The sequence below is a fragment of the Corvus moneduloides genome, chromosome Z, assembly GCF_009650955.1.
Source record: "Corvus moneduloides isolate bCorMon1 chromosome Z, bCorMon1.pri, whole genome shotgun sequence".
NCBI lineage: Eukaryota > Metazoa > Chordata > Aves > Passeriformes > Corvidae > Corvus > Corvus moneduloides.
Window position 1 is genome coordinate 66,433,697 of NC_045511.1, and position 26,977 is coordinate 66,460,673.

The 26,977-nt window shown below is 34.7% G+C and overlaps 1 protein-coding gene across 3 annotated transcripts in view; it reads left to right on the forward strand.

Moving 5' to 3' along the window:
- TNPO1 (transportin 1) overlaps positions 1–20,325 on the forward strand; it is a 74,206-nt gene extending 53,881 nt beyond the window's left edge. For 2 of the 3 annotated variants that reach the window (XM_032095438.1, XM_032095440.1), the window contains 12 exons: positions 1,012–1,183; positions 2,409–2,495; positions 3,273–3,380; positions 3,557–3,715; positions 3,809–3,896; positions 4,866–4,964; positions 5,179–5,274; positions 8,104–8,179; positions 8,970–9,069; positions 10,432–10,506; positions 13,183–13,325; positions 14,865–20,325. In XM_032095438.1, the coding sequence (XP_031951329.1) occupies positions 1,012–1,183; positions 2,409–2,495; positions 3,273–3,380; positions 3,557–3,715; positions 3,809–3,896; positions 4,866–4,964; positions 5,179–5,274; positions 8,104–8,179; positions 8,970–9,069; positions 10,432–10,506; positions 13,183–13,290 (1,168 nt within the window). In that variant the 3' untranslated portion in view covers positions 13,291–13,325; positions 14,865–20,325. Of the gene's footprint in view, positions 1–1,011; positions 1,184–2,408; positions 2,496–3,272; positions 3,381–3,556; positions 3,716–3,808; positions 3,897–4,865; positions 4,965–5,178; positions 5,275–8,103; positions 8,180–8,265; positions 8,339–8,969; positions 9,070–10,431; positions 10,507–13,182; positions 13,326–14,864 lie in introns of those variants that run through there. The other variant, XM_032095441.1, reaches the window with a different exon arrangement.
- The last annotated feature ends 6,652 nt before the right edge of the window (positions 20,326–26,977 follow it).

A 26,977-nucleotide genomic window follows, 5' to 3' on the forward strand; every position in this document is an offset into this window, starting at 1 on the left:
AAGTTGGCGACACACAAAATGAAATATAACTGAAATACCGTTTCCTGCACAAGTTGTATGCCTTCAATTGTATTCTGAAAGAACACTTCATAACAACAGAATAAAATGATAAATAAGTAAATAAAGTAAGAATGCTAGCCATTTAGTGTTCACAGTTCCCTTCTGTTAAGAAAACGGCATTTCTGCATTTGGTAGCACACACCTCGCGCAGTGATGCATGCATTTTTAGTGCAGAGACAAGCTAATAATAATCTTGTTGACAAAGCTAGGCCAGTAAATCTTCAATAGCTCCATATTATTTTCCTTTCATTAATGTTTCTCTGAAGCAGCATGTCTGGTGTGGGGGGATTGTTTTGTTTTGTTTTGTTTCATTTTGGATGGGTTTTCTTAATGCTGCCGTTCAAACACTGCATAGACAAGCTGAAATGTTTCCACGACGTCATGATGTGTGCTTTGACCAAGAGCAGCTAAAACTGTTCATCCTCTGTATTTGCTTTTAGTTTTCCATGTCTTTCTATATCTTTTTCTATGTGGTGAACTGCTGAGAGTACAGGCTGATGTTTGCATTGTATTGGCACAACAGCACCAAAATATCTAGGTGCAGCTACTGTATACATTAAAGATAGTAGTCCATTTTTAACTTGATAGTGGTCCAATTTAACTTAAATAATCAGCTTTTATTATGGTTCCTTCTATTTTAATTAGTATATTGTAACTTTTCTGCTAATAGTTCTCTTTATAGTGGGAGGCTTCCATATCCCTAATGAGTTTTATGGCAATATTTTAAAATTTCGTTCTTTACAATGTAAGAGCTGGATCCTTATGGGTGATCCTGTGTTCAGTCAAAAAATATCGAAGTTATCTAAGTATTACCTTTTTGGAAGCATATCCTACATGAATTCGAGGACTAAATACAGCTTTATGTTTAAACAGAAATAGGTTAAGTAGGGCATTTTGGGGTCGTCTTGTTTCATTTTGTCCAAGGTACTAACTTGTTTTATTGTCCTTCAGTGCCTTTGCTACTCTAGAAGAGGAGGCTTGTACAGAGCTTGTTCCTTATCTTGCATATATACTTGACACTTTGGTCTTCGCATTTAGTAAATACCAGCATAAAAACCTGCTCATTCTTTATGATGCTATAGGAACCCTAGCAGATTCTGTAGGACATCATCTAAATAAACCGGTGAGTATACTTTATGTTCTGTAGAAGGACTTAGCATATTTGAAAAACTTGTTCAGTGTTTTTTGTAGTATGCTTTACATGTTATAAACCAGAAGTGCTGATATTTCCATGTACCTTTTATTGTGCTCCATGTTTACAGATTAAATACATAGACTGCACATAATTTTCCTACTACACAAATATTTGCCATTTTGAGTAAACAAGCAATAGTGTGTGGTGTGTTGTGATCTCATCATGATTTCTCCTTCATGCTCAAAAGTTTTTTAGCTCAGAGGAGATATCAGTATATATACCCCTTTGGACAGGCAAATGTAATGGGGTTTTTTTTAGTGTACCTGTATTAATTAGTAGAAGATGTACATGTCATATGTTGGCATCTTATGATGGTTATTGAGACTTGTTTCATTTCTCTATAGTGTTTCTAATGACATAAATGCCCTAGAAAAAACATTTTTAGTTGTTTCCATGGTATTTTACTTGCCATCTGGACCCCACACCATCAAAGGACCTGTTTTTCAGTCTCTCTCTGAGCCTGGCCATCTTGGCATTTGACAGCAGGAGGAAGCTAAATGGCAGCTCCTCATGAGGGTGGGACTTTCTTTAGTCATTTAGAATTTTGTACCATTGGACATAGCAAAATCTGTTGACTCTTTAGATGCCTTCTGGGAGCAACAGTACTCTAGACGTGCCTTGCTTAATGTCCTTGTGACACTGTCTGTGCAGTGGCAAGTAAACCAGCTTTATATAGGCCTAAGTGCCTCCTTCTTGAGAGATAGGAGATTACTTTTTTCATGGGTGGTTGGTTTCAGGAAGAAGTTTCAGAACTTGTGGTCATGGAGATAGGATTGTAGTATCAGGACAGTGGAAAGTGGTTGAGAGAAGCAGGTGGCAGATGTAGAGCCACAGTGTAAATGTAAAAATGTTTTCTGTATGCCTTGAGGCAGTCAGATAGAATCATAATAACCCAGGCAGCTATGCTGAAACCAAACCTGGAGGAAGAGACTCCCTTTGTAATGGTACTTTCGTGCTTTAGGAAAAAACACCAAAACAAATTGTAAATTTTAGTATTAAAATATCTGTGAATTGCAACAGTGATTGAATTACAGTACACCTGATATTTCGTTTTTTTGAAAAAGTAAAATATATTTCAGTTCTTCTTTAGCTTTGAAATAAAATAGTATGCAGTAGAGTGTTTTAGCAGCTGATACATTTTCATCCTCAACAGGAATATATTCAGATGCTAATGCCTCCATTAATCCAGAAGTGGAACATGCTGAAGGATGAAGATAAAGATCTCTTCCCTTTATTAGAGGTAAATGTTAAAATATGCATATTTTGTATCAACTTATTTTAGAAACTATGTTTTCTACTAAAGGTGTTCTTACTAGGAAATATGACTATAAAAGCTGACAATGTTAGCTATTTTCCATTAGGGAAAATATATCCTGACTGTGGTAAGAAAGTTTTATGACTGAATAAATGTCCTTAGGTTTAGCAGAAATATTTAAGACTTTTTCTTGCCATTTTGGAGTGTTTTCTGTCATAGGATTGTTTTGGGGAAAAAAAGGGTTCTATCCTCCTTTTATTCTTCTCTTTCCTTGCCCTCCCTTCATCCTTCCATTAAAACTATTGTCAGACAAGCTGAAGAAGGTATGAACCAGGCTATGTAGTCTAATGCTCTGTATTTTCTGAGTGTGAAGCAGGAAAACACCTCTAGAAAAATTAGTTTTGTAACTCTTAGGTTATATTAGGGCTTGTTCATGGTCAAGATACTGCAGTTTGGTGTAAGTGCTGTCTGAATTATCGTAACTGGTTTTGTATGCATTTCCTTGGCTACCTCTAAGAAGATGCTGTTGCTGAGAAATTTTTTCAACTGGCATACACAGGAGTGAGTAACAACTTGCTGATAGTTGCCTTGGCTCAGCTAATCAGTACTGCCTTTCTAGGTTGTGTTTACTTAATCAGTTACATGTTGGTGTACTTAAAATCCTAATGTCCTCCAAGCTGCCTCTCCCAAGTAAAAGACTCTTCAGGAATGTGAGGAAACGTAGTGACTGCTTTCTCTCTCCTCTTTTTTTTTTTATTCCAGTGCCTGTCGTCAGTTGCTACTGCCTTGCAATCTGGCTTTCTTCCATACTGTGAACCTGTGTACCAGCGTTGTGTAAATCTGGTGCAGAAGACACTTGCACAAGCCATGGTATTTTGCTATAACTGTTCCCATGATACTTCGCTAAACCAATGTGTTAACTGTGTGAAATCAGAGGTTTGCAGGGAAATTGAATATCTAAATGAAGATGCAGTTCTGGAACTTTTTTATGCATACTCCTGAGAAAGTCTAGTATAATTTTTAAAATGTGTACTTATTTGTTGCAGTTGCATAATGCACAGCCAGACCAATATGAGGCTCCAGATAAAGATTTCATGATTGTGGCTCTTGATTTACTCAGTGGTTTAGCTGAAGGACTTGGAGGCAACATTGAACAGCTAGTGGCTCGCAGCAATATCCTGACACTAATGTACCAATGTATGCAGGTGAGATGAGTAAGCTATTTGAACCAAACATTTTCTTTATGCGGAGAATCAGAAACTCTTCTAGAATTGTAATTTTTTCCTTCCTCTCTTTAGGACAAAATGCCTGAGGTACGGCAGAGTTCTTTTGCATTGTTAGGTGACCTGACGAAGGCATGTTTTCAGCATGTTAAACCTTGCATCGGTATGTTTCTTTTACGTGTTTAACAACTTGTTTTGTAAGTGTCTAAGGGGTTGTATTAGCCATTGTTAAACTCCCTGTTCTGTGGGTTGCCTTTTTAGGGTGTTGTACACAGTCATTTTCCTTTATCAACAAGAGTCTGTAGTCTTTTGTCCTTTGAATTGTATATTAAGAAAAGTTGTTCCTATTTTTGTAGACAGTGCAAAAGTTCATTTTTCTTCTTTATTTTTATAGCTCTTTTTGTTCTACTGGAATTTGTTGTTAAGTAAAAATACATATATAAATCAAAAAATGGGCTAGAGGATAGGTTTTACTTTGTTTTTCTGCTTTGTTTTTTATTTCTGTGGGAAGTAGCATTGGTGATACACTTCCACAATATTTGCTCTTTCTTCCCACAGATACTGTTGAGATGCACTTGCTGAATAAATGCTTGGATAGGCTTGGAATTTAAAATTTTATTTGGCAGATGTTATAATGACCTTTTTGACTAATTTTTCTTAAAATTTAATCAAAGATGTGATTGCCTTCTGGTCTTTCTTGTTTTCTTAAGGGTAGCTGAATACATGGTTATCCAGGTGATTTGGGGGACGTTCAACCATATGATAAAACCGCTAGTACTTGTAGCTGGGTTTTGTTTCTTCTCTTCCTCTCTCTGCTCCCACCTGAGCAAGGGAAGGAGAGAAAAAGGTTTCTACATAAAAGTTACATAAAGATAAAGCCTGTTAGGAAGATTTTAAAAGCATAATTTGAAAATATTTGCATTTATCTGCTTAGGTTGTAAATTCCACATTAATCTGATATATAGCTGGACTATAGCTCCTGTTAATTTACATTTAATACTTTCCAAGTATTTAAATAGGCTTACATTATCTTTTTCTTAAACATTCCCTTTTTTTCCCCCTCACAGTCCTAAACTAATGGGACAAGATGGTTGTATTGTGTGATGAGATTTTAAAATGTTGTTCTTTCTAGCTGATTTCATGCCAATTTTGGGAACCAACCTAAACCCTGAATTCATTTCTGTGTGTAACAATGCCACCTGGGCAATTGGAGAAATCTCTATCCAGATGGGTAAGATTTAATTTTTTCTTTAAGTCTCTGCACATTTAGAATTATTTGTCTGGGTGTTCTGGGTGAAATTTTTTCAAGTGATACCTGTATGTTAAGATTTAAATTACATTTGTGATTCTTGTCCTTGTTAGTAAGTTAAGTGTACATGTTCTGTTTACATTATGTATATTAATGGTCATTTTCTTCTGAATTTCTTTTAAAATTGTTGTTTCAGGTATAGAAATGCAGCCTTATATTCCAATGGTCTTGCACCAGCTTGTAGAAATAATTAACAGACCCAACACACCAAAGACGTTGTTAGAGAACACAGGTACCCAAAAAATGAACTGTACATGGTGAAGGAAATGAGAAGACTTTTTTTAAAATTATTTTTTAAATTGCATAGGGGAACCACACCAGAACTGATTTTGTTATGTATTTGGCTTTTATAAGTAAAAACAACTCTGTTTTGCACAAGCTCTTACAAGTCTCAGTCTTGCAGCAAATCATATATCTAGATTTGAAAAGTTATTCCTTTTTCTTTTATAGCATTTATTATATCTATTTATCATCTGCTTTCCAGTTTTTATGTATTAAATATGACAAATTTTTCCAGTTTTATTTAAGTATTAAATATGACAAATGTATGCAGTAACACTTAAGAGACTTAATTTCTCACTGATTTTGATGTATGCATGTCTTTACACATGTACTGTATATGTATGTCTAGTGAAAAAAATGTAATTGGCATATATAAATCAATGAACTCTTTGAATTTACAAAAAAATGCACTTTTTTTTTAAAGATAAATTTACAATATCATGCATAAAAATCTAGATCTGTGATGGCAGTTTTACCACGACATAACAAAAATTATGTTTAATTTCTATTACCTGGTCACTTAATAACAAATTCCTGGAAGGAATTCTAATAATGGCATGCATATTTTATGTTCTGGCTTTGCATTCCAAACTCGGAGTAATTCCCAAATGCCTTACTGAATTGGAATTTCTGAGGCTTGTTTCTTTTGCATTTATAGAGGGCATGTTCTGGTATGAAAAGCACCTTCCATACTTGAGCAAAAATTTATGGATAATGCAATGGATTTATTGTTCACTATTTTACTAACAGAGGAATTTTTTTCCTTTTGTTTGAAAACTGTCTTGTAAGAAAATGACAGTTTAGTTACTATGTCTGACATGATTGAATATGATGCAAATACAATGGTACAGTTACACTTTTTAAGCAAAGCAAGAGATGATTTGGAGAGAGATTTTTCAAAGCATATTTTTCCTTCAGTATTCTCTAAGCTTAAAAGCTGCACTTTCTCTCCCCCTCTATCCCATTTAGTATGGAAGGTGAACTTGAAGGATAATTTACCTAGTTTTATAGCATATTATATCAACTACTTTCTGAAAAGAAAATTTTGAATCAAATACCTAGTTGTGGAATATACTATGGAATAGTGTAACAGTATAATACTATGAGAGTATAACAATATAAATTTTCCTTACCCCTGCCCTGACTCCCTTCTTCTGCACTGATGGATGTGTAATACATGTAACTGAAAGGCATCCAATACTTAGATGTTTGCTTCCATCATTGTTAAGAGAATTTTTGGAAGCATCCAAACACTGGTTTTTATTTATTTATTTTTAAATTCTCTTAATAGTTACTTTAAATGTGGATGGATAACTGCAAATAAATGTTGAGTGTGTTGTACTTATTATAAGTTTGTTGTGGGATATTTTGCTGTGTGCCACTAATATATGCAAGAATATTACTGGTTTTGCTGTAGCTTGCTATGTAATTAATTATGAAAACTGTCCTGAAAACACATTTTGACAGAGATTTCTCTACCTTGTTTATGCTGTAGCTCTAAGAATTTACAGATTAAGCTTAAAATTGTGTTTTCACTTGAGCTTCTGTGAAGTTTTATAAGATACTAAAAAATTTTAGACACTATGTATGGAAATTAAGTAACACCAGAGCAAAATAGTACATTAACAGTGAGCTGCGTCACACGGAATTAATATGTTTCAGACTGCTAGTATATCCTACACCAAACTTTTATTGGAGAAAGCATCATCTGCTTTATTGCATGTTTCATGAAACTGTTCACAAATGCCTGTTAATTAGAGTGTTGCATAGTATGTCCCTTGAACATAGGTTTCCTTTTTCTGCTTCATACAAATCTGCTGGATTTTAGTATTATTCATGTATTTTGCTTCAAGTAATCCTGATACATTATCCCCCACCCTCTCCTTTTTCTGAAGATTAATCTTTCGTGAGTTGAGCGAACACCATTAAAACACATTTGCATAATGTTACTTTCTTTGGTCTGTCCCTCGGAGCAAAGAACCAAACTACGTAATCATGTGATGAAGCAATTTTGCTTTTCATGTGTCCTCATGCTTTGGTATCAGAAATCAGATTCGTGTATATCTTATGAGGAAAGCTTTTGTGAGCAGGAGAAATACTAGGATTAAAGAATTAATGTTCTGCAGTCAGTTGCTTTGAGTTAGCAACCATTTTTAATTAAATTTACTATGAGATTATGAAGAAGACAAACATTTGTTGCTCTTCAAGAAATGTTCCATCTGTTTAGGATTTTCAGACAGACCACAATATATTCCATATAAAAGTATTTGGAAATGTATTTTACTGATAGATAAGGTCTCTAAAAACCTTGAATTCTAAATATTGGATAAAATAGAATGTTTAGAATACTTGATACTAAAACTGAAAATTGTTAGTTTCTCTTTTTAAAAAGTATCCATTATAGTACATTTCAATAAAAACTTTGAATGTGTAGAGGTCAATTTACTTAAATGTAGCAAATGATTACGCTGAGGAGGGGACAGAATGACTGCTTACATCAGAAATCCTTTGGATTTAAAATTGTGTTTTTGGTGTTCTCTCATACTTCTTTAATTTTTCTTTTACCTTGGAGAGTATACCATATATGTTGCTGCCTCTTATTTAGGGGGTGGTAATAAACAGCACTGGTGAAATCTTATGTTTATTATCATACACAGATTCTGTTGGTTTCTGTTTCTGAGTTATTTGTTGTTTTTTCTTTATTTTTTCTCCTCCCCCTTCATTTGCTCATGTCTTGGTTGGCGTTTGGTGGTGTATAACCGTGATTGCGTTACCTTAGCAATAACAATTGGTCGTCTTGGTTACGTTTGTCCTCAAGAGGTGGCCCCCATGCTACAGCAGTTTATAAGACCCTGGTGTGTATTATTCAATCTTTTTTTTTTTAATTCATTTTTCTTCACTCTCTTTCTTTCTTTCTTTCTTCTCTCTATCTCACTTTTAGATATATTTTCAGTTGGTTACAAAATCTCAATCCTTAATCATTGCCAACCATGTGACTAATCTTGTCCTATCAGGTTTGTGAGTTTTTAGTAGCACCGTCATGTATTCTTTATGTTGTGGCTAACGACTAATTTATGCATGGGATAAGATTGTCACATGCTTGCTGTGTTAAAGCTTGACTATGAAAGAGCATTTAAAATCCACCAGAATGATAATACAATGCATGCAAATACTGTAAAATTTAAACTGTGCATTACTTAAAATTCAGTCTGAGGCTTGAAATGCTGTAAGGAATATATGTTTATAGATTTGTTACGTATAAAATAGCTTGCTTGCTGCTGTTAAAGTTCAACAACTGTTCTGTAAGTGGTATCTGACATAATTCATACTGTGACAGTATTTCATGTTCTGCTTCTAATAATGATAGTTTCTGTAAGTATTCCAGATCCATGTTTCTTTTGTATTTAATGGAATACAGGTCACACTTCCTAACTACAGTTAGCAAAAAAGTCAGATTCTGGAGGTGATGCCTAATGGGATTGTGCTAGTAAAAACTGTGTGCAACAAGTGTTTTTTTAAGTGTTCAAAATTATGTTGCAGATCATCTTATCAGTGTGACTTATTCCATCAGATACTGTCATCTAGTTTTGACTTGATTGAAGAAAAGTAATAGAGTTATCTAAGTTTTGCTTTCCAACTTGGTAGGTGCACCTCTCTTCGAAACATAAGAGACAATGAGGAAAAGGATTCAGCATTCCGTGGGATATGTACCATGATTACGGTCAACCCCAGTGGAGTAGTTCAAGTAAGATACATTAATAGATGCTAATTTTCCTTTGCTCATGTGAAATTTAGTGAAAAATGTATGTGGAGTATGAAAAAGTTTGCCTTGAAGTGATTCCCTGCAGTATGTGATGTAGCTTTATTTTGAAGTCAAGGAGCCCAAAATGTTTATATTGTGAATATGTATCATGATGCTTCAGTAATTGTCATCTAAAAAGGATAGAAGTATTGTTAAAATCAGTTTTTGTCTTTTACTGGCAATGAATATGTAAATAATGAACTTTGATTAAAATAACTGTATTTTGATACTTCTGTCAGGTTGTGGTCAGGATCTGTGTGCAAATATAAGGTAAAAGCTGACATTCTGAAACCTATTTTCCAGATGTAACCTAGGCTTTTAAAAAAAGTAACAGAATAAAACCAGTAATCACCCCTTCATTCTTAGCACTAGGGTAGGGAAGATCCTGTTTCAACTTTAGATAAGTTGTTCAAATAGTCAATGTGACAAGGAACATGCCTCTCTTTAAAATAAATGGTACGACTGAAGAATAGAATATGACCTGATCTTTAATCTCCACACCTCTAAAGTAAAACTGTATCAATGTAGTATTGTCTAAGAGGAAAACAAAACTGGTTTTTCCCTCTTCTCTGCCTGGAAGTGTTCTTCCTGAAACACAAGAATCAAGTGTTTGCCTTGGTTTGAAATTTTCAATTCATTTCATTTATGCCTCATTCTGTACTTCACATTTCAGTCTTTTACTGTCTGTTCATTCATGTAGCTTACAAAGAGGGGTTAAATAAAAACCCATTTCATTAACTCACATCTCCTCTCTAGTCATCATCCTCAATTCCTACTGAAATTATATGCATTAGCAACATATATTAAAGACTGGTGTTCTATTGGTGTAGGAGGACATAATGCATGACAGCAGATGAACAAAGTGTAGGGATTTTGAGGTGGCTTAGTTTTGAACCTATATGATAAATGTTCCCTGTGTCCCAGAAAAAAAACTACTTAAATAAAACAGCTTTTTTCCCCTAACTAGAAGTGTGTGGGAGATGCATTTGTTGCTTAGACTAAAGTGAGTAGATCTTGCATTTGTATGTGTACTGAAAGAATTGAAGTTATACTAGTGTGGTGTAGAGGGGAGAGTTGGGGTTGGCTTCACTGTGGTTTAAGACACTCAGCAATTTCTGTTCCTGAACATTTAGGCAATGCAATAATTTACCATTGTCTGAATTAAGCAGAAAATAAATACATAAAAACAAAAGGAGTTGTGAATTGGGATCAAAGACTATCCATGGTTCATGGAATGAACAGCAAGCATTGTTTTCAGATGTATAAATTGAGGTTTCTAACCTATATGATTGTTTAATCTTATAGGACTTTATTTTTTTTTGTGATGCTGTTGCATCATGGATTAGCCCAAAAGATGATCTTCGAGACATGTTCTGTAAGGTAAGGTTTCTAAGATAACAGTATATTCTACATCCTCTGGTTTCTTTTTTTTTTTGTTTCACTGCTAGCACTTACTGTGTTTGTGGTCATGGAGGTTTCTCTGCGCTCTGTGGTCATGCAAGGTCGTAAATAGTCAGACAAAGCAACATGAAAATCCTGACTTTTTTTTAAGCTGTATCTTCTTAGATGCATTTGGATTATTCCAAACTTTTTTAAATGGCTGAAAAGTTCACCTGAGATGGTTTTTAAAGGGCTAATCATCCTCAAACAACTTTTCATAATGTCCAGCCTACTATGTTTTGCCTGCATTTGGAAGAACAGTGGAGTTTATACTACATGTAAGACTGTTTTTTTCAGAAAATGAGATTTGTAGGGTTCAAGACTACTTTTTGCCACAGAGATGGCTACTTTATTTTGGAGAAATACATGAGTTTCAAATTAAAGATATCGGAGTGGTATCTTATTTGTTTCTCTAACTCCTGCTGAAGATAATGGCTTGCTTAATCCTCCTCAGAATCCTTCTCGGTTGAGCTAGATTCAAGAAACTAACATACAGTGATACCCAAGAATACATCCCTAGAAAAAGTGTCAATAGAATTTAAACAAAAGGACTGTTTGCCTTGTATTAAATAAGTAAAACACAAAAAAACCCCACCCAGAATATGATATATTGTATTTTGGCACTAGTATCTTAAATTTGAAAAAATTGAGAGAGAGACAGGGAGAGAAAAAAAGTGGTTCACCTCACAAGTTCTATAGTGAAATCCCAATTTTTAGAAAGTTGTATGTCAAAAGTAAAGTTCATGATATTCTTAAAGCAAAAATGGAGCATATTCTTAAGGACCTATTAGAATCATAGGTTGGTATTGTGACTTTTTCTTCAATTAGTGACATGTGTGAGCATCAAATCAGAAGCTGGAACTTTTCTATCCCATCTTTAAGAGCAAAGACAGAAATCTCACTGTCCTAGTTAGTCTCTCAGATAACCAGTCTCCTTCCAAGGAACATTAGATCTAGAAAATGTACAGCTATGAGTATTCTGACATCAGCAAAACAAAACAGTAATTACAACTTAAAAGGAGGTCCTGGGTAGAGTCTGTCATGATTGCCCAAAGCAGTCTCAGTGCATGTTTTTGCACCAGTCCTTCAGCAAGTTAAACTCCTCTTTTTCAGATTCTTTGCAAGTTACCCATTTAGGAGACAATGCATTCAAACTAGACAGAGTGGTTCTTGGTCACTTGGCATAAGGACATCCTTGCTTTTTTAAGCAAGCAATTTTAAAGTATTTTTGTGGGTTTTGCCTTGCAGGAAAGGAGACAAAGCTTTCTTCAGTGATAGCATGCAGGGTTTTTAGACTACTTCTTCATGAATACATGATTATTGTAGTCCAGTTAGATGTTTTTCCAACAGTAATTTTGACTTTAAGGAACAAGGGAGAGAAACTGGATTTGTCCAGTTTTTGTTTTGTTTTGTTTTATTCTTTAGTACTAGAACTGGGAGTGAAAATACTTTCAAGAGCATGAATAGATGAGCTGCCAGTGTTAAAATCTGGCTCATAACCTTTTGTCATATCTGAGCATTCTTAGATTTTCAGTAGTTTCTTAGCACCTGGTTAATGTGACTCTTTGGGTTTAGGAAAGAGCCTGCTTGTGGGAAGGGAGAAAAGCAGTAAGTTAACTGGTTGCATGTAATATCATTTCTACTACATCTGTTTAAAAACAGCTCTGCTTGACAGTCCTGTGTGGAGCGTGAACTTGTTACCATGAGCTTTAATTTTGACATTGCTTTTTATCTGAGGATATGTTCCGGACAGACTTCCACAATTCAGTTATACTGAATGTAAAAAAGGAAAACAAAACTTCAGACTTTCTTGGTATAGTTTTCCATGAGGAACAGTAATTTTGTCTGGTTTTGTCCTTTCTAATATTTTGCGTTTACTTACTGTTTTAAGGGACATACTAAGGTTTTTTCTGATAGTATAATTTCATTTTCAGTTAGTTTATTGCATCAGAAGGTCCAGACTGAAACCTGTAGATTCTTGATTTTCCTCTTTTACTGGCTTTTGATTGCCATTGACTGTGGATCCCTGTTCTTTCGAAACAAAAAATATTTTAAGAGCTTCATTTTTAGTGAAGTTGTCTTACAGATTCCATGCAAAAAACAGAACTCTAAAAGATTTGACATATGTGCTAGAAATTGACAAAAGCTGGCTGCAGTTTCACCTCAACTTCCCACAACATACTTCCCATTTATTAAAAAATAAGTGTGAACACAGTAATCTTAACATATATGAGCTGTGATGGATGGATGGATGGATGGATGGATGGATGGATGCATGGATGGATGGATGGAAAATGAATTGAAAAACTTATAAATAGAGATTCTGAAATGGCTTAACCCTAGGTTTTAAGTTACCTATTAAAATACATACAAATAGGAATACACACACTAGTTTCCATGGGTAGCTGTATTCTTTATGTCACCTTTACAGAAACGCATTAAGAAAGACCTTGCTGTATCTACTTCCTTTGCTTCTTTGTAGCATTTCACTATGAAGTTGGAGAATTCAGTGGCCAGATGTACAACTCAGCAGTTTGTGGCTTACTGCATATGAGGCTAGTAAATAATGTACCCTCTGTTTTTTGCTTATTTTGACTTCCCCCTTCTCATTTGTAGATTCTTCATGGATTTAAAAATCAAGTTGGGGATGAGAATTGGAGGCGTTTCTCTGACCAGTTTCCTCTTCCCTTAAAAGAGCGCCTTGCAGCTTACTATGGAGTTTAACCTCATGCACTGTAGCTGCAGTCCCATCATTAGAGGTAAGCACATGAGTCTTGCTTGCTAAACAGAGCTTGGATGTCCTTCCTGTTTGCATCATATAAAACATAATTAATTAATCGGTCTAGAATTGCTGATCTACACTGGAGGAGGTATCTTTCCTTCCTGTATGAAAGGAAGAAAGAGGGGATGATAGTATACTTAAATGATGGTGGCTATAGCAAAAGCATTTGTCTGATTTTTTTTGTTGTTACAAAGAGAGAAAGAAAGAAAGAAAAACTGAGTCTGTGATACACACATTAGTTTATCAAGAAAGTTGGAAGTGTAGGTATAACAAAGTGCTGGTTCAAGTTTAATAAGCAAAGTGATGAATATGATCCTCAAGTCATCAATACTAAAGACACAGGCTACCTTATATGTTATGAATTAAGAGATGGCAGATGTGGTCTAAGCAGGAATACTCTTTTAGGATAAGAAAGCAGGTTTGTTAACACACTAGCTATGAGAAGTCTAATATACTCCTAACTACATATTGAATGATCTTTCCACTGAATAAAGAATGCTATGCTAATATGTAACTACAGTAACTGTAAGACTTTATATTTGGGGGTGGCTGATGTGTTTATTATTGCTGTGTTCCATTTTATGTGTCAATTCAGAAGTGTTTGACAGTTCTGTGTGGAGAATGATTCAGCTTCAAAAAGGAACAGTGGAAGTCCATTCCAGAGTAGCTCTATTATTATTATACCACCTTGCTTTATATGCTACCTGTGTACACTGTATAAAGCAAATTTCCCATGTGTGATACTGGGAAGAGATTATTATATTAGCCAAAAAAGAGAATGAATTAAGTTTGTTCATTTAGTCTTTATACAAATTTCATACTTTGAGTAGAATTTTTGTACTGAAATTACGAGAGTGAATCATGCAGTTCTGTTTAGTGTTGGAATGGACAACTATTTAAAAGTCAGTCCAAGATTTTTTCGAAGTAAGTGGCATAAAAAATCCTATTTGCATTACATGTTACATCAGAACAATGGATTAAAAATAAACTTTTCAAACAGCTACATACTTATCAATGAGGGCATTTTAGTTCTGACGTAAGGGTATTTTCTCCTCCTGATGAAAAGGAAACCAAAGTGATAAAATCCGCCATTATTGTCAGTTTCAACTTCGGAGAAACTCTGGCTATCTTGTTTAATCCACCTGAAAGGGAAGCTGCTGGGTCAGTTGCAGATATGTTTAATATTCTTTCTCAATGTCATAACTACTTCATAATTTTGAGCTAAAAATGGAAAAACTGGTTAGAATATATAGGGCTGCTTTTATCTTAAATCTAAGTTCAGCACAGTAGTGGAATTGTCAATGTAGTTTCAAAGCATATATTGTTGTTTCATGAATAATAATTTATCTGATACAAACAGGCTGCTTTCTTAACAGACTTAAAAGGGAACATTAGGCATAAATCCATTTTTAAGTTAAAGGTTGGCACTTAACTGCTTGAAAAAGGCTCTTTGTTTATGCACCTGTCAAATGTTCAAGGTAAGATTTAATTATACCTTTGTCTTTTCCTTTTACAGGTCCTTCAGTCTGGGAGACTATGAGGGAGCCTCTGCACCCAGGGAAAATGTTACCCTTTACTGGGGGGAAGGGTAAACCAGTAGGGAATACAGTACAATCCCAACCCTACTGGGAGGGGCGGGAGGGAGGTGTTGCCGTCACTGTATTAAGTCGATGTTGGGAAATGTTTTAACATCTGGAGCCTTTGTGGGTGGAAATCTGTCTCCTATTACACCTCTGCACTGGATGTGAAGAAGAAAAAAAAAAGAATCTAGTCACAAAACAGCACATTCTGGAATATTGTGGGGATTTGTACCAAAATAAGAAACCATATAATTGAACCATAGGGATACGTAAAGAGGAATAATATTTTGCGCACAATAAAGGAAACCTAAGAATGGGGGTCACAAACAGTAAAAGGCTTTCTTTTTGTTTTCTGTTTTTTTAAGTAAGGGTTTTCTACATTATTTTCATCCTGCTTGATGGGATTCCTAGGTATTTGCATGTTAATGAGAACCACACAAACGAAGTTAGTACAGTTAAAATGCAGCTTGTGTCTGTATTAGGAGCAGGCACTTGCAGTGTACAGTATAGAAACCCCATCATAAAGTAATAAAGTTAACTTGGGCAAAATGAAGCAACCTGCAAGCTGCCAAATAAGTCACTCCTTTCATTTTGGGGGTAAGAAGAGGGACACTGCAAAGAAAAGATTGACATCTTAATTTTTATGTTAAGAAAAACAACCAAGGTAGTGGATATGATTTTATTATTGTACTTTGTTAGTTTTAATTTCTAGAGTAAGGCATTATTCTTAACTTGCAGTTTAAGGTTCAGGCATGCGTTCTGGCTCATAGTGATCAGAAGTAATTTTAATTAGTGGGAAAGTAGCATGCTTGCATCACATAGAGTGAAATTGGTATACATTTACCTATGTTGCGCCAGTTTTGTGTTGCAGTTTACCAATTCAATATAGCCCTGCATTTAAAATTCCTTTTTAAGATTCAGTGGAATTTATTTTTATTAAGAATATAGATATAAAGTACTGTAGTTAACAATTAGGCCTTGAAATACCTTTTTAGGATCTGTTAAGAGTAAGATTGATATTGTATTGTGTGTAACCTGCACAATGTGGAAAGCTGATATAGCTGTGCAAAATATTTGCCTCTGTGCTGTCAGTGTGATGTGCTTTCTGCATGGTTATATACTAGTGATTTTATCAGAATCTCTAAAATTAATTACATGGTAAGACCCGTTAAAGGCTGCATAAATGTTAGTTGGCACGTAAAGACATTTGTAGAAGTTGATGACAAGATTGCTATATTTGTGTTTATTCCCACTCAGCGTATTACCTTCTACGCTTTCTTTTTGTTCAAAGCATGATCTTAAAGAGATGTTTAAGTTAATGGATGTAATGCAGGGTATCTACACTGTATTGGCGCATGTTGGTGGCCCTTTGTGATGTAGTTAAATGCACAAGGGTGCAAGTTTAAAGCTACAGAGTGACAGTTGGTTTGGATCCTCTTCATTTCATTTGTTTAGCTTTTCTGTTGTGTTTTTTTTCTCTACTTACATGTATTCCTGTGAATAAATCCTTGTTAAGTTAACCCTTTACTTTTCCTTCCATGTGTATTTTCTTATGTACTGTGAATGTGAAATCCTAACTGGTACACTTGATCTTGTGTCCATCTGAAAGTGGCAAGTCTTTAATAGTTTAGACTGCCTAAAGAGTATCCCATGATGATAAAGGAAAATGGAGAGATTTTTAACTCTGCTGGTCAGAGGTGAAGCCACACCTTTCCATTTTTCAAGTGCTGCATTATTAATCTGCAAAACAAAATTAAGCCATAACAGCCTTTTTGTAGATTTAGTTTCTCACCTTTGCATTGCAGAATGGATACTGGATAACAGTTTCTGGTTTAGTTGGTGTTTTCTGGTTTGGTTTTTTTGTTTGTTTTCTTTTTTGTTGTTGTTTTTTGTTTGTTTTTTCATTTTTTGTTTTGGGTATTTTTTGGGATTTTGGGGGTTTTTTTGGATTGGGTTTTTTTGGTTTTTTTTTTAGTTGGGGCGTTTTTAAGAACTTGCTCTTCTTTGCATGGTTCTATTCTTTGACTGTTGAATGATTTAGCCATTGCACTGAAGTTTGAGCTGTGTGAGTGTGAGCTTACAAATGCTGTTTAAAAAGTTTAGACCTTTTTTTTTCAATGCATGGTCACATGCATGTTTTATGTTCCTCCCCCTTTTTTTTGGCTTTGCAAATTTTAATGGATTATGCCTGAAGCATAGTTTGGTCATAAACTGTATGAAATACATTTGATAGTGCCAGTAGATAGTATTTATTCAATTTGATCAAAATTGCATATGATAACTTGCTTTCAAGTTACATTACTTTGATAGCAAACAAAAAATTCCTTCTCAACTAATAACTGATATAAATTACTAAAAGTCAATAAATAACCTTTAATTTTGAAAGGGAACACCCCTGCCCAACATTTAGCAAGTTGGAATATTATTTTGGACCCAAACTTGCTTTAATATTGAGTGCATTTGAACATTAAGGAAGAGTTTCAGAGAAATGACATTAAAAAGTTTGTAGAATAGAAAACCTACCCAAATAATATAGTAGCATAACAACTAAAATGTGGGTTTAACTAAACTTCTTAAATTTCAGAAAGCCCCTTTAACCAAATAAAACCACTCCGCCTCACCTTGGATTAGCTTAGGATGCCACTTTTGTACATATTTGTTTTAATAGATATTTGTACAGGTGTGAACTGATCTGGTATGACAGCAAGGAAAATAATTTAAAAGGTCAGGAATAAACAAAATAGTCTTCTGTATCAGTAAATTCTCTCATGGTGTATTTTAAAGCAAATAGACCGCATTCCTAATGCATAATATAGTGCAGAGATTTGCAGAAGCCTTTTAGGGTGTAATTTGAGGTAAGAGAAGTTCTGAAACAGCATTAGTATTTAAATCTGAATTATTGCATCATGGGATATATAAAAAGCATCTTAATTCTTGTGGTGTAGTCTTGACAGTTCTTGAATGTTGACTGAATGTTTATACTGCTAGAATTGTGAGTTTGTCTTTGTTACATTCCAGTGTTTCTGCCTCTTGGCATGCTAAAAGCACGGCTTACTTCATTTGCTCCTTACACACTGAAAAAGTGCTGTTAGTGTGCTAAACTACAGAAATAGCCGCTGCTACGTAATGGTGTAGATTTTCTACTTGAATAATTTTGTTGTAGGAACCTCAGGAGGTCAGTGTTTACTGTTTTTATATATGCCTTTTTCCTGTTTTGAGTTTCCCTTTTTGAAGGATTCTGAGAGTGAACAAAAGCTGCTGATCAACCTAAGTTGGTAACAGAAAGTGTATTTAAAATCCTTATAAATGCATCTTTTTGGCAGTTCAAAATTGCTGTTAAATTAGTCTTAAGTGAAGTTCAATATGAAATTTTTTTCATAACGCAGGCAGGAAACAGCTCATTTCATTTTGGAAACAGATTAGACTAGTTCATTAATTTAACCAGTGCAAGCAAAAATAATAAATTTTGTATTTTTTTTCCAAAGCTTGATTATTTTCTAAATCAGTGAATATGTATATATTTAAATTGTAAGAAGCTAATTCTTGTGCTTTAGTTCACTGCTTCTCGAAGCTTGTACTCAGAAGATCACTTTTTGAAGAATAGGTTAAAATTTGTAATCGTTATAATTTTTAAAAGTTATGAAGTAGCATAAATTTTGTAACTAATAATACTGACACACACTGTGATTTTTTTTTTAGGACTTTTATGTTAGCATCAGTCTTAATTACTTAAACTGCATATATTGTATAATAGTGAAATGTATATTTTAAAACTTCAAGTGGCTTTCCTCAAGCAAAACTCATTGCTACGTAGAAATATTCAAATACTAGCTTTATCTCAGGTGAATACTCTTGTACCCTTTTTGTTCAGAACACATGCTAATAAAAATGTGTTGTAATTTTATTGGTTATGTATTTCATTTAGGCAGCTCCTCTTGTCTTAAACTCACTCTAAATTAATCTTCTACTGTGGGACAATAATGAATTTTGTTTCACCTATATTATTCATATTGAATGTATTAACAGATAAGGTGCAAAAAACATTCTTCCCTTAAGGAGAATGCATCCATATTCAAACAACTGAAATATTTCTTTAAAAATGCTTTAAATGCAAAATTAAATTGGACATCTTTTGTTTCAGATTTTTCAAGGAAAGAAGTTGTAACTTAACACTAACTGCTTCCATACTGTCTCTTTCATGAGGATGATAGATACATAAAGCTTTTATATAGGGTCTGAAGAGTGACTTTTTGTCTTAGATAAAGGATAAGCTCTGCAGTGAAATGGCAAAACATCCTGCAGTTAATCTCAGATAGATGCTGATGTAGTTTGCACACGTATTTGTTACAATCTTACATAACCTCACCTTAAATAAATCTTGTTCAGTAGCTATGTATTTCACTCACCTATGCATTCTCCAGGGTGACTTGCATCCATCAGTCTTCTATGTATTCTCCAGTAGAAACTCCATTTTGTCTGCCACTGATGTTTGCTCTTTGCACTTAACGGTTGGAGCAAGCCAGTTTTAGTTTATCATTTTAAATGGGGAACGGAGGCAAGTACTCTTGTTGCTTGCCTTGTACATTCTGCTAAAATACTGATACTCACTTGAATGTACTTACATGAGGGAAGTTTGAAATGGCTCTACAGGATGAATATCTGTGTGGTGTTACAGTATGCTTTAAGTAAGCCAAATCCACATCTCAAAGAATTCAGCACTTACAGTATAGTATTGTTTTTCTATAAACTTGTTCTGTTGTGCTACTTTGCTTTAGCTCTCTATTTCCTTATTTCAGGTGAGCAACAAAATTAAGAAGGCTTGGGTGTTTTTTGTGAGGACAGCAATGAGAATAAAAAGATTGGTATGAGGGGGTTTATTTGGCTGTTGAAATCTGCAGTGTAGTATCTTTTTTCATGGAAAGAGATAGTTATGTTGTACATTGTCTGACTTAGTGATACTAGACACTTCTAAAATTTTAAATTGGATGAAATACACAAAATAGTTTTAAATGAAAGGTGACTGAATCTTTCTGCTGACAACTTAGGTTGTATAAGTTTTGCTTGAAAGCTTTAAATCTTATGTTTCTGTATCTGCCGCAATGTCGGAATGTTTCCTTCAAACATATCCTCCTGCAACCTCTCAAACTGTACTAAATTGAGTGATACTTCTTGAAGTCTGCCTATGTGCTAACAGAACTTCATTTTAAATAGAATATGGTTTTAATTTTTGATAAGCTGCTGAATTTTAAGGAGTTTTTGGGGCCACCAAATATTTTGGATCATGCAGAGAATATATATTGTACTGTAGTAATTTTGTATTTACATTTGTATGATGTGACATAATAGATGTGAATGTTAATCACTGCTTGACTATGTTAATAAAGTTGTTTAAATATAGATGTTGCATTCCAATTTTTGACGGGCGATTAAAGTTTTTTGTTCAAATTATTTTTTGCCTGACCCAATAGTGCGCTCTTCTGATTCACGCATGTAAGTACTAGAGCCTCTGAAATAAGGATTTTAATTTTATCAGAAAGAGAATGGTCTTTGGATAAGTTAATGTTAGTTTAGTTTAGATACTTCATGCTGCTTGAGGGCAGATCAATGTAGAAAAAAGGTTTAGGTGGATTGAAATGGAAACTTGCTGGGTGATAACTGGTAGCTACTTTACTGCTGAGAAATGTTACAGTAACTTTGTTTCTTGAAACAAATTATACTTGCTAAGTCTGTCCAAATGGGAAAGGAGAGAAAAATTTTGGTCTTATTCCCTGGGCTATCAATAATGTGCAAAATTAAACAAGGGGTAAACTAGAAATAAATTAAAATTATTCAAGACCTCGAACCAAAATTTGCAGTGGTCTTAGTCTAATTTTATCTAGCTTTCATGGGATCATGGTAATACAAACTATTTAAAGAAGTGTCCTTACAGAGCTTTAGAAACAGGAGTCTCTAAAACAAAAAAATGAAACAACAGTTTCTTTCAATCCACTCACATTGGTTTGAACACTTTATGTTCACTCCCAATCTTTAGCAGTTGGTCAATAGGATGTAGACAACTTAGACCATATGTCTAGCACAGATTGCTTATCTACTGAACATTTTATTGAACTTAGTCATTACACTGTGTAAGCAATCTGTGCTAGACGTATGTCATGGTGTAGGTTGTCTATATGCTATTGACCAACTGTTAAATATAGCAATAAAATGCATAGATATAAATACTTACTGTAATGAAATTTGTAGTAGAAACTAATTGCTCCATACTTGGCTGAAACTCTGCGTAATGAAGGACTTTGATTTCCAGAAACAAGAGAAGGCCATGGAACAGCAGTGTAGAGACAAGCTGATTAGCAGAGATACCAGTTCCTGGTGGCTGAACACATCGTTGGCTGTGTGGGAGGGGATTGGGGAAGTTTTGTTTTCTTTCAAATAGCCATTCCCACTCACCTTATGTTCTCACAGCATACTGCTGTCAGTAGTTTTGTTAAAGTCTCCTGCTATCAGCTCAAAGCCTGATTTTAAGCTGTAGCCTCTAATTTTGAGTCAGAGGTTAATTACTACCTGTACTTAAAAACATTAAAAGGGTGAAGTACATTTTGAGTAAGTGAAATGAATGTTACTTCAAAGCTTGTGGAACAGTGCAAAGGATTGAACTTTCATTGTACATCATGATATTTATTAAAAATAAAGACATTTAAAGTTGTACTTCAATGAAGAAGGATTTCAGTAGGCATAAAGGGTGTATAGAATAATTTATATATGTTAAGTGGTCACAGAATAGTTGTTGGTAGCTTTTGTTACTCCAGAATGACTCCCAGTGAAACATACTGCATATAGAAAGGACTCATCTTTCACAAGCATTTACCCTTGTTCTGCATAAAATGAGCAGTATAGCCAAAAGCCATCCAAATGTTAATCTGAATAATGACAGACTTAAAATTGAGTCATTTCCAATAATCCATCCAATTTAAGGAAAACAGATGTAATTATGCTGTACATGTACTAAAACATAGGTGTGTAAGTGAAGGCATATAAGGAATTATTCTTGAGTCACAGTTTTCCAGCTTTTTTGTGATGTCAGCTCTTTGTCTACCAGACTTCAATTTGAATTGTAAAAATTAAAATGGAGTTATTTATGTATATACATATATCTTTATCTGTAGATATAGGTGTCTTCAGGTATAAATACTACTTTTCAAATCTTAATTTATAATTTTGAAATATATGGAAATACATATTTCCATACTTCAAAATATATTTTAAAAAATGAAATAAAATGTTGAACTTTTATACCCACAGTTTTACCCATTTTTTACTTTTCTTAATGCCCCTTGGCAAAGTGAGTGGTCATAAATTTCCTATATTAAATACACAGGGGAACTTGAAGTCCTCCTGTGTTTAAAGCATACAGGTTAATTTGGATGCATAACTACTGCAGTGTTACTGTACCTTACACCAATATTTTAAAATTTTCCATTATTTCTCTCTGCACCCCCTATGCTTAATAGTACAATTTTGTTTCTGTGATAAAGTACACAAATAGAAATGAGGTTTATTTACCTGTCCTTTTACCCTGGAATTATTGTTAAGGAATATCTTTACAGGGTAGTGTATATTTAATTTACAGTTTTCTCAATCTATCTTTTAGCTTTACCTTTATGTTGGCTTACTGAGAGGATTCTGTTACTTACAGGTATAGAAACTAAAGGGTTCTGCAGTTTGAAATCTCAAAACGTAGTGAAAGATACCATTAAAAAAGGGATTTTGCTTTTAAACTAAACCACTAAAAAGAAAAAGTGCAAAATTGTTTTGCATCTTAATGTGGTATTTTTCTTCCTAGGAACACATCTTTCAGTGTCTTCTTTTAATAAAATCATCTCAAAAGGAAGTTTTCAGTCATCTTACATGGTGGGGTTTTTTTTCTCCTTAGCATATTGATGGTTATTGTCTTGCATGTTTTTCATTCTGAAATGTACATGCTCAAATAAACATTTTGGAATCATGTGTGTAAATATATACACCTTTTACTTCTACCTTTGGAAGATCAGAGGAACCACGTGACAAACTAAAAATTCAAATATTCAATTTTTTAAATTCACATACCTTAGCATAAGGCAGTAAGATAGTTGTATCACTTTCTCTAATACTCTGCCATAGAAATATGTAGCTAATTTTAGTTTTGGTTATCTTCATCCTCCTTATCAAGGCCTTGCACACCAAAACTGTTGTCATCTTTGGGCGAAAACCGGATGGAAGCTAGCTGGAACCTTAGACCATAGCTCTCATTGTGTCCCAAGCATTCACTTGGGTAACTGTTTCTCATTCCATGAAAAGGCAGAGTTGAACACAGAGAATTGCCTGAGGTAACAATTCAGAGCTTAGTTATTCTAATTAAGACCCATAGGTATCTTGACTACTTTTGTACCATTAAAACAAACAAACAAACAAACAGTAAACACAGGGGGGAAAAAAAAAACCACCAAACAAACCTCAAATGTCTTCTGTGTGAGCAGACAGGAGGCCTTCCAGATCGGTACTGCAGGTCTTCAGAAGGAATTAGGCTTTAAGAGTTTTATTGAAGTGACAAGGACACTGAAGTTCACGTTTCTTCTATTTGCTGAAGCTGGTGGCTGCCATTAGTAGGCACTAGTATGTCAACCTATCGGTGTTAAGAATCAAAGGTAAGAATCGTTTTCACATAGCACTACTTTTGCCCAAATGCAAGCCGTTCACTGACCATCCTGTTCATACTGACATTCTGATTTTTAATGTTCAATCCTAATTAAGGATTTGTATAGCCAAATCATTTTACTTCTTTCACAATAATTCAATAGCTACTTCTTACCTAGACAACTAAAATACCTGTCCAGACCAATATCTTTCATTATTTCATTAACTGTCTTGCATGAACTCAATCCCAAGCAATTGCTCTTCCGTTAGTGTAGTAATACTTAACAGCTATCTTTGGTTTATTAAAAACACAGGCACCATCTGTTCTTATACTATGGTGTCCTAAGAATACTTTCTTGAGATACCACGTAATCTTAATAAGCTTGGCTTCACACCCTTGTACCACCAATTACCTTTTCTGTTGTGTATTATAACAAGAGTGAAGATCTTTGTGCTCAGAACACCACCACAGTACGTGGTGTACTATGGAGCACTTTGGTACTAAGTATACAGTCAGAGCTTGCTCTTCTAAACACTTCATGTTTCTTCATTTTTCATTGAATTTCAGTGTATTAAATACTTCAGTCTTTTTATTTATTTATTTATTTAGGTTGTTTTTACTAGTTGACTGCAAATAAGCTGCTGCTGCAAGTTAATTGATTAAAATATTTGCAGGTAAGTACCTAAAGCATGTATGTAATATTAAATATATTAATGTGTCAAGAGTATGAATTCAACTAAACATTGAATGTACTCCTTAGGGTACAGCACATAATAATTTATCCTGTTATTTCCCCATCTTCTGTAGAATATAGATTAAAAACTTCAGTATGCTGTTACTGTAGTAATGCACCTCCTGAATATGTTAGAAATCTCCCAGAATTTTTCATACAGTATTGAAATGTGACAAAAAGTCAAAACAGAATCTACAACCATTCAACTATTCTGGTTTGTTTTTACTAATATTTACTAACACTTTCTGAGCCTTCCATTTGATTGATGGTTGATTTGGTGAGACGTGCTTTTGGCAGAAGAGTTATAAAGGTGGACCATTAACACCAAATGACTCACTGTGAAGCAATGCTGTTGGCTTCTTAATTTAAGTAATTGAATTAATGAATGGGATACAATCAAGCTTGGTGTCCATATCAATAGAAACATGTATTTAACTAAACAGTGAGTCAGATGATGCAGCCTAATGGAATATGTAATTCCAGGGAAGTAGTAAACAGTGCCATGAACAGTTGCTGCAAATCTTCAACAGAACACATTTATTATTCCTAAGTTTGAAATAACTTTGATGAAATATTGCACCAAGTTTAAAGAAATTCTATTGATCTCTTACTGTAATAACATGGCTATGAATCTGTGGACAAATATTTTTGTTCATCTTATACTTAGAAGTAACATTAGAAACACCCATCCTACTCAGAGTGTAATGTATGCCATAATCTCAGCAGTGTTCTCTCATCAGACTGTATTTTCAGTTTATGCATGTATTTCAGAAAAGGGCTTACCCTGTATTAAGACTGTCTGGGAGAATTCCTGTTGAATAAATTATTTCAAGTTAGCTGTATTTGCTGCTAGCTTTATAATGTCTTTTTCCTAGGCAGATTTTTTTTTTCCTGAACTTTACCAGCTCTAACCTTCTGCCTGTGGGATTTTATTGCACTTTCTGTACAAAAAATCTGCAATAAATGTCTAGTAATGAAGGTAATGTGTAGGTCATAAGCAAGTGAATTATTAAACTTCTCAGTAGTATCTGCAGGTATGCAGGTACCATTGCTTGGTTAGAACATAATCCTGGCAGCTTTTCAATCCTACAAGGTAACCTGACCAAACTGAAACGACTCTTGAACAGGATTTAGCTAACAATCACTCTGTCTTCACTTCATCTTTTGTTCTCCACCACAGTGGACTCTGGCTTTTTACATCCCCTTCTGCTGCTTGTAGTCTTTCTAATATACCTGTAGATTTTTGAGTAGTTCTTTTAGCAAAGACAATGAAGAAAGAAGATGCATTTTTCAAGGCATATTCTCAGTGTAGTATATGAAATATGTATGTGGTATATAAAACACCTCCATCTGCTTCTTCAGATCCTCTTTAAAGATAAAGTGTAGTGTTAGAGTATTTTAGCTGCATCTGTTTCTTAACTCTTTATAAGAAACTTTAAATGTCAACTAGCTCTTTGGCAATTCATGATGACATTAAGTTATATAATAATCAGAATAATTTTTTGCAATTGTTTGGACTAGTCTTCTTTTTATCTTAAAATTAGTACATTTAATTTTACTAATTACAATACATGTGTTAACAATTTTACTGATAGTTGAGTACGGTTGTTTTACCTAGAGTTTATAATTCATTTTCAGATGGCTTCGACATGAAACAAATTAACGTAGTTGCTGTAAGTAAAAACAAAATATACAATCTTTATTTAATATTAACACTTACAAAACCAGAAACTGGAAATATGGGAGAATGGGTGCATGGAGATGCATATAGCAAACTGCACAATCAGGGATGCTTTTCTGATAGACGAACTGGGCTAAATGCCTCCTTTAACATGTTCAACCCATATTAATGGCAAATAGCATACTTTTTCAAAAACTAGCATTATATTCTGGCATGGGTAGCCCAAAAAGGTTATTGTATTCTGTATCTATATGTGCCCCAAAATTGTTACTGTCTCTTTAAGACCCTGCAGCTGGAAGATGGAACTGGGGAGGGTGGTATTGTGGGCATTTTTAAAGTCGGCTCTAGCAAGCAACTCGTCCTCTTTTGCTGCCTAATTTTTGCCTTGCTGGGCTTTTCATTTTTGCTGAGGCAGAGCTCTCACTCTGGCCTCTTGGTTTGGCTCTTGGCTTCTCGCTATGGAGCTGAGGCAGTGTGGACAGAGGCTGTTCGGTTTTGGGTTCTCTTTTGGTTTTTTTTTCCCATCTCAGAGAGGCTGCAGTTAGTGGTCTTAGGCTGCCTCAGGGCAAATTCCACTAGCATTGCCTGGCCAAGGAGGGAAAACCACGAGTCAACCCAGTCCAGCTGCCCTGCCTTGCCTGCCCCGCCTTGCCTGCCCTGCCATCTCCTGCCAAGAGAAAAGTGAACTTCCTCCACGAGTTCTAGACCTGTGATCCAGAGAATACCAGCTGGAGCTCCAGCCATCAGGGAGATAAGCAGACCATTGAGCAGGGGAAGAACTGGCACCATTTTGCCCTTTGTCCATGGAACCACATGCTCGGCCGCAGAGAGCCATCTTGGAGGGGTGGTACCCTGTGAGATTTAGCAATATGGTATCTAGCAGTTATTTACTGTTATTCTTTGCCTGTTGCTGTTCTGATTGTTAGTAAAGTGTTATTTTTTTCTCTTACATCTACTTGTATTC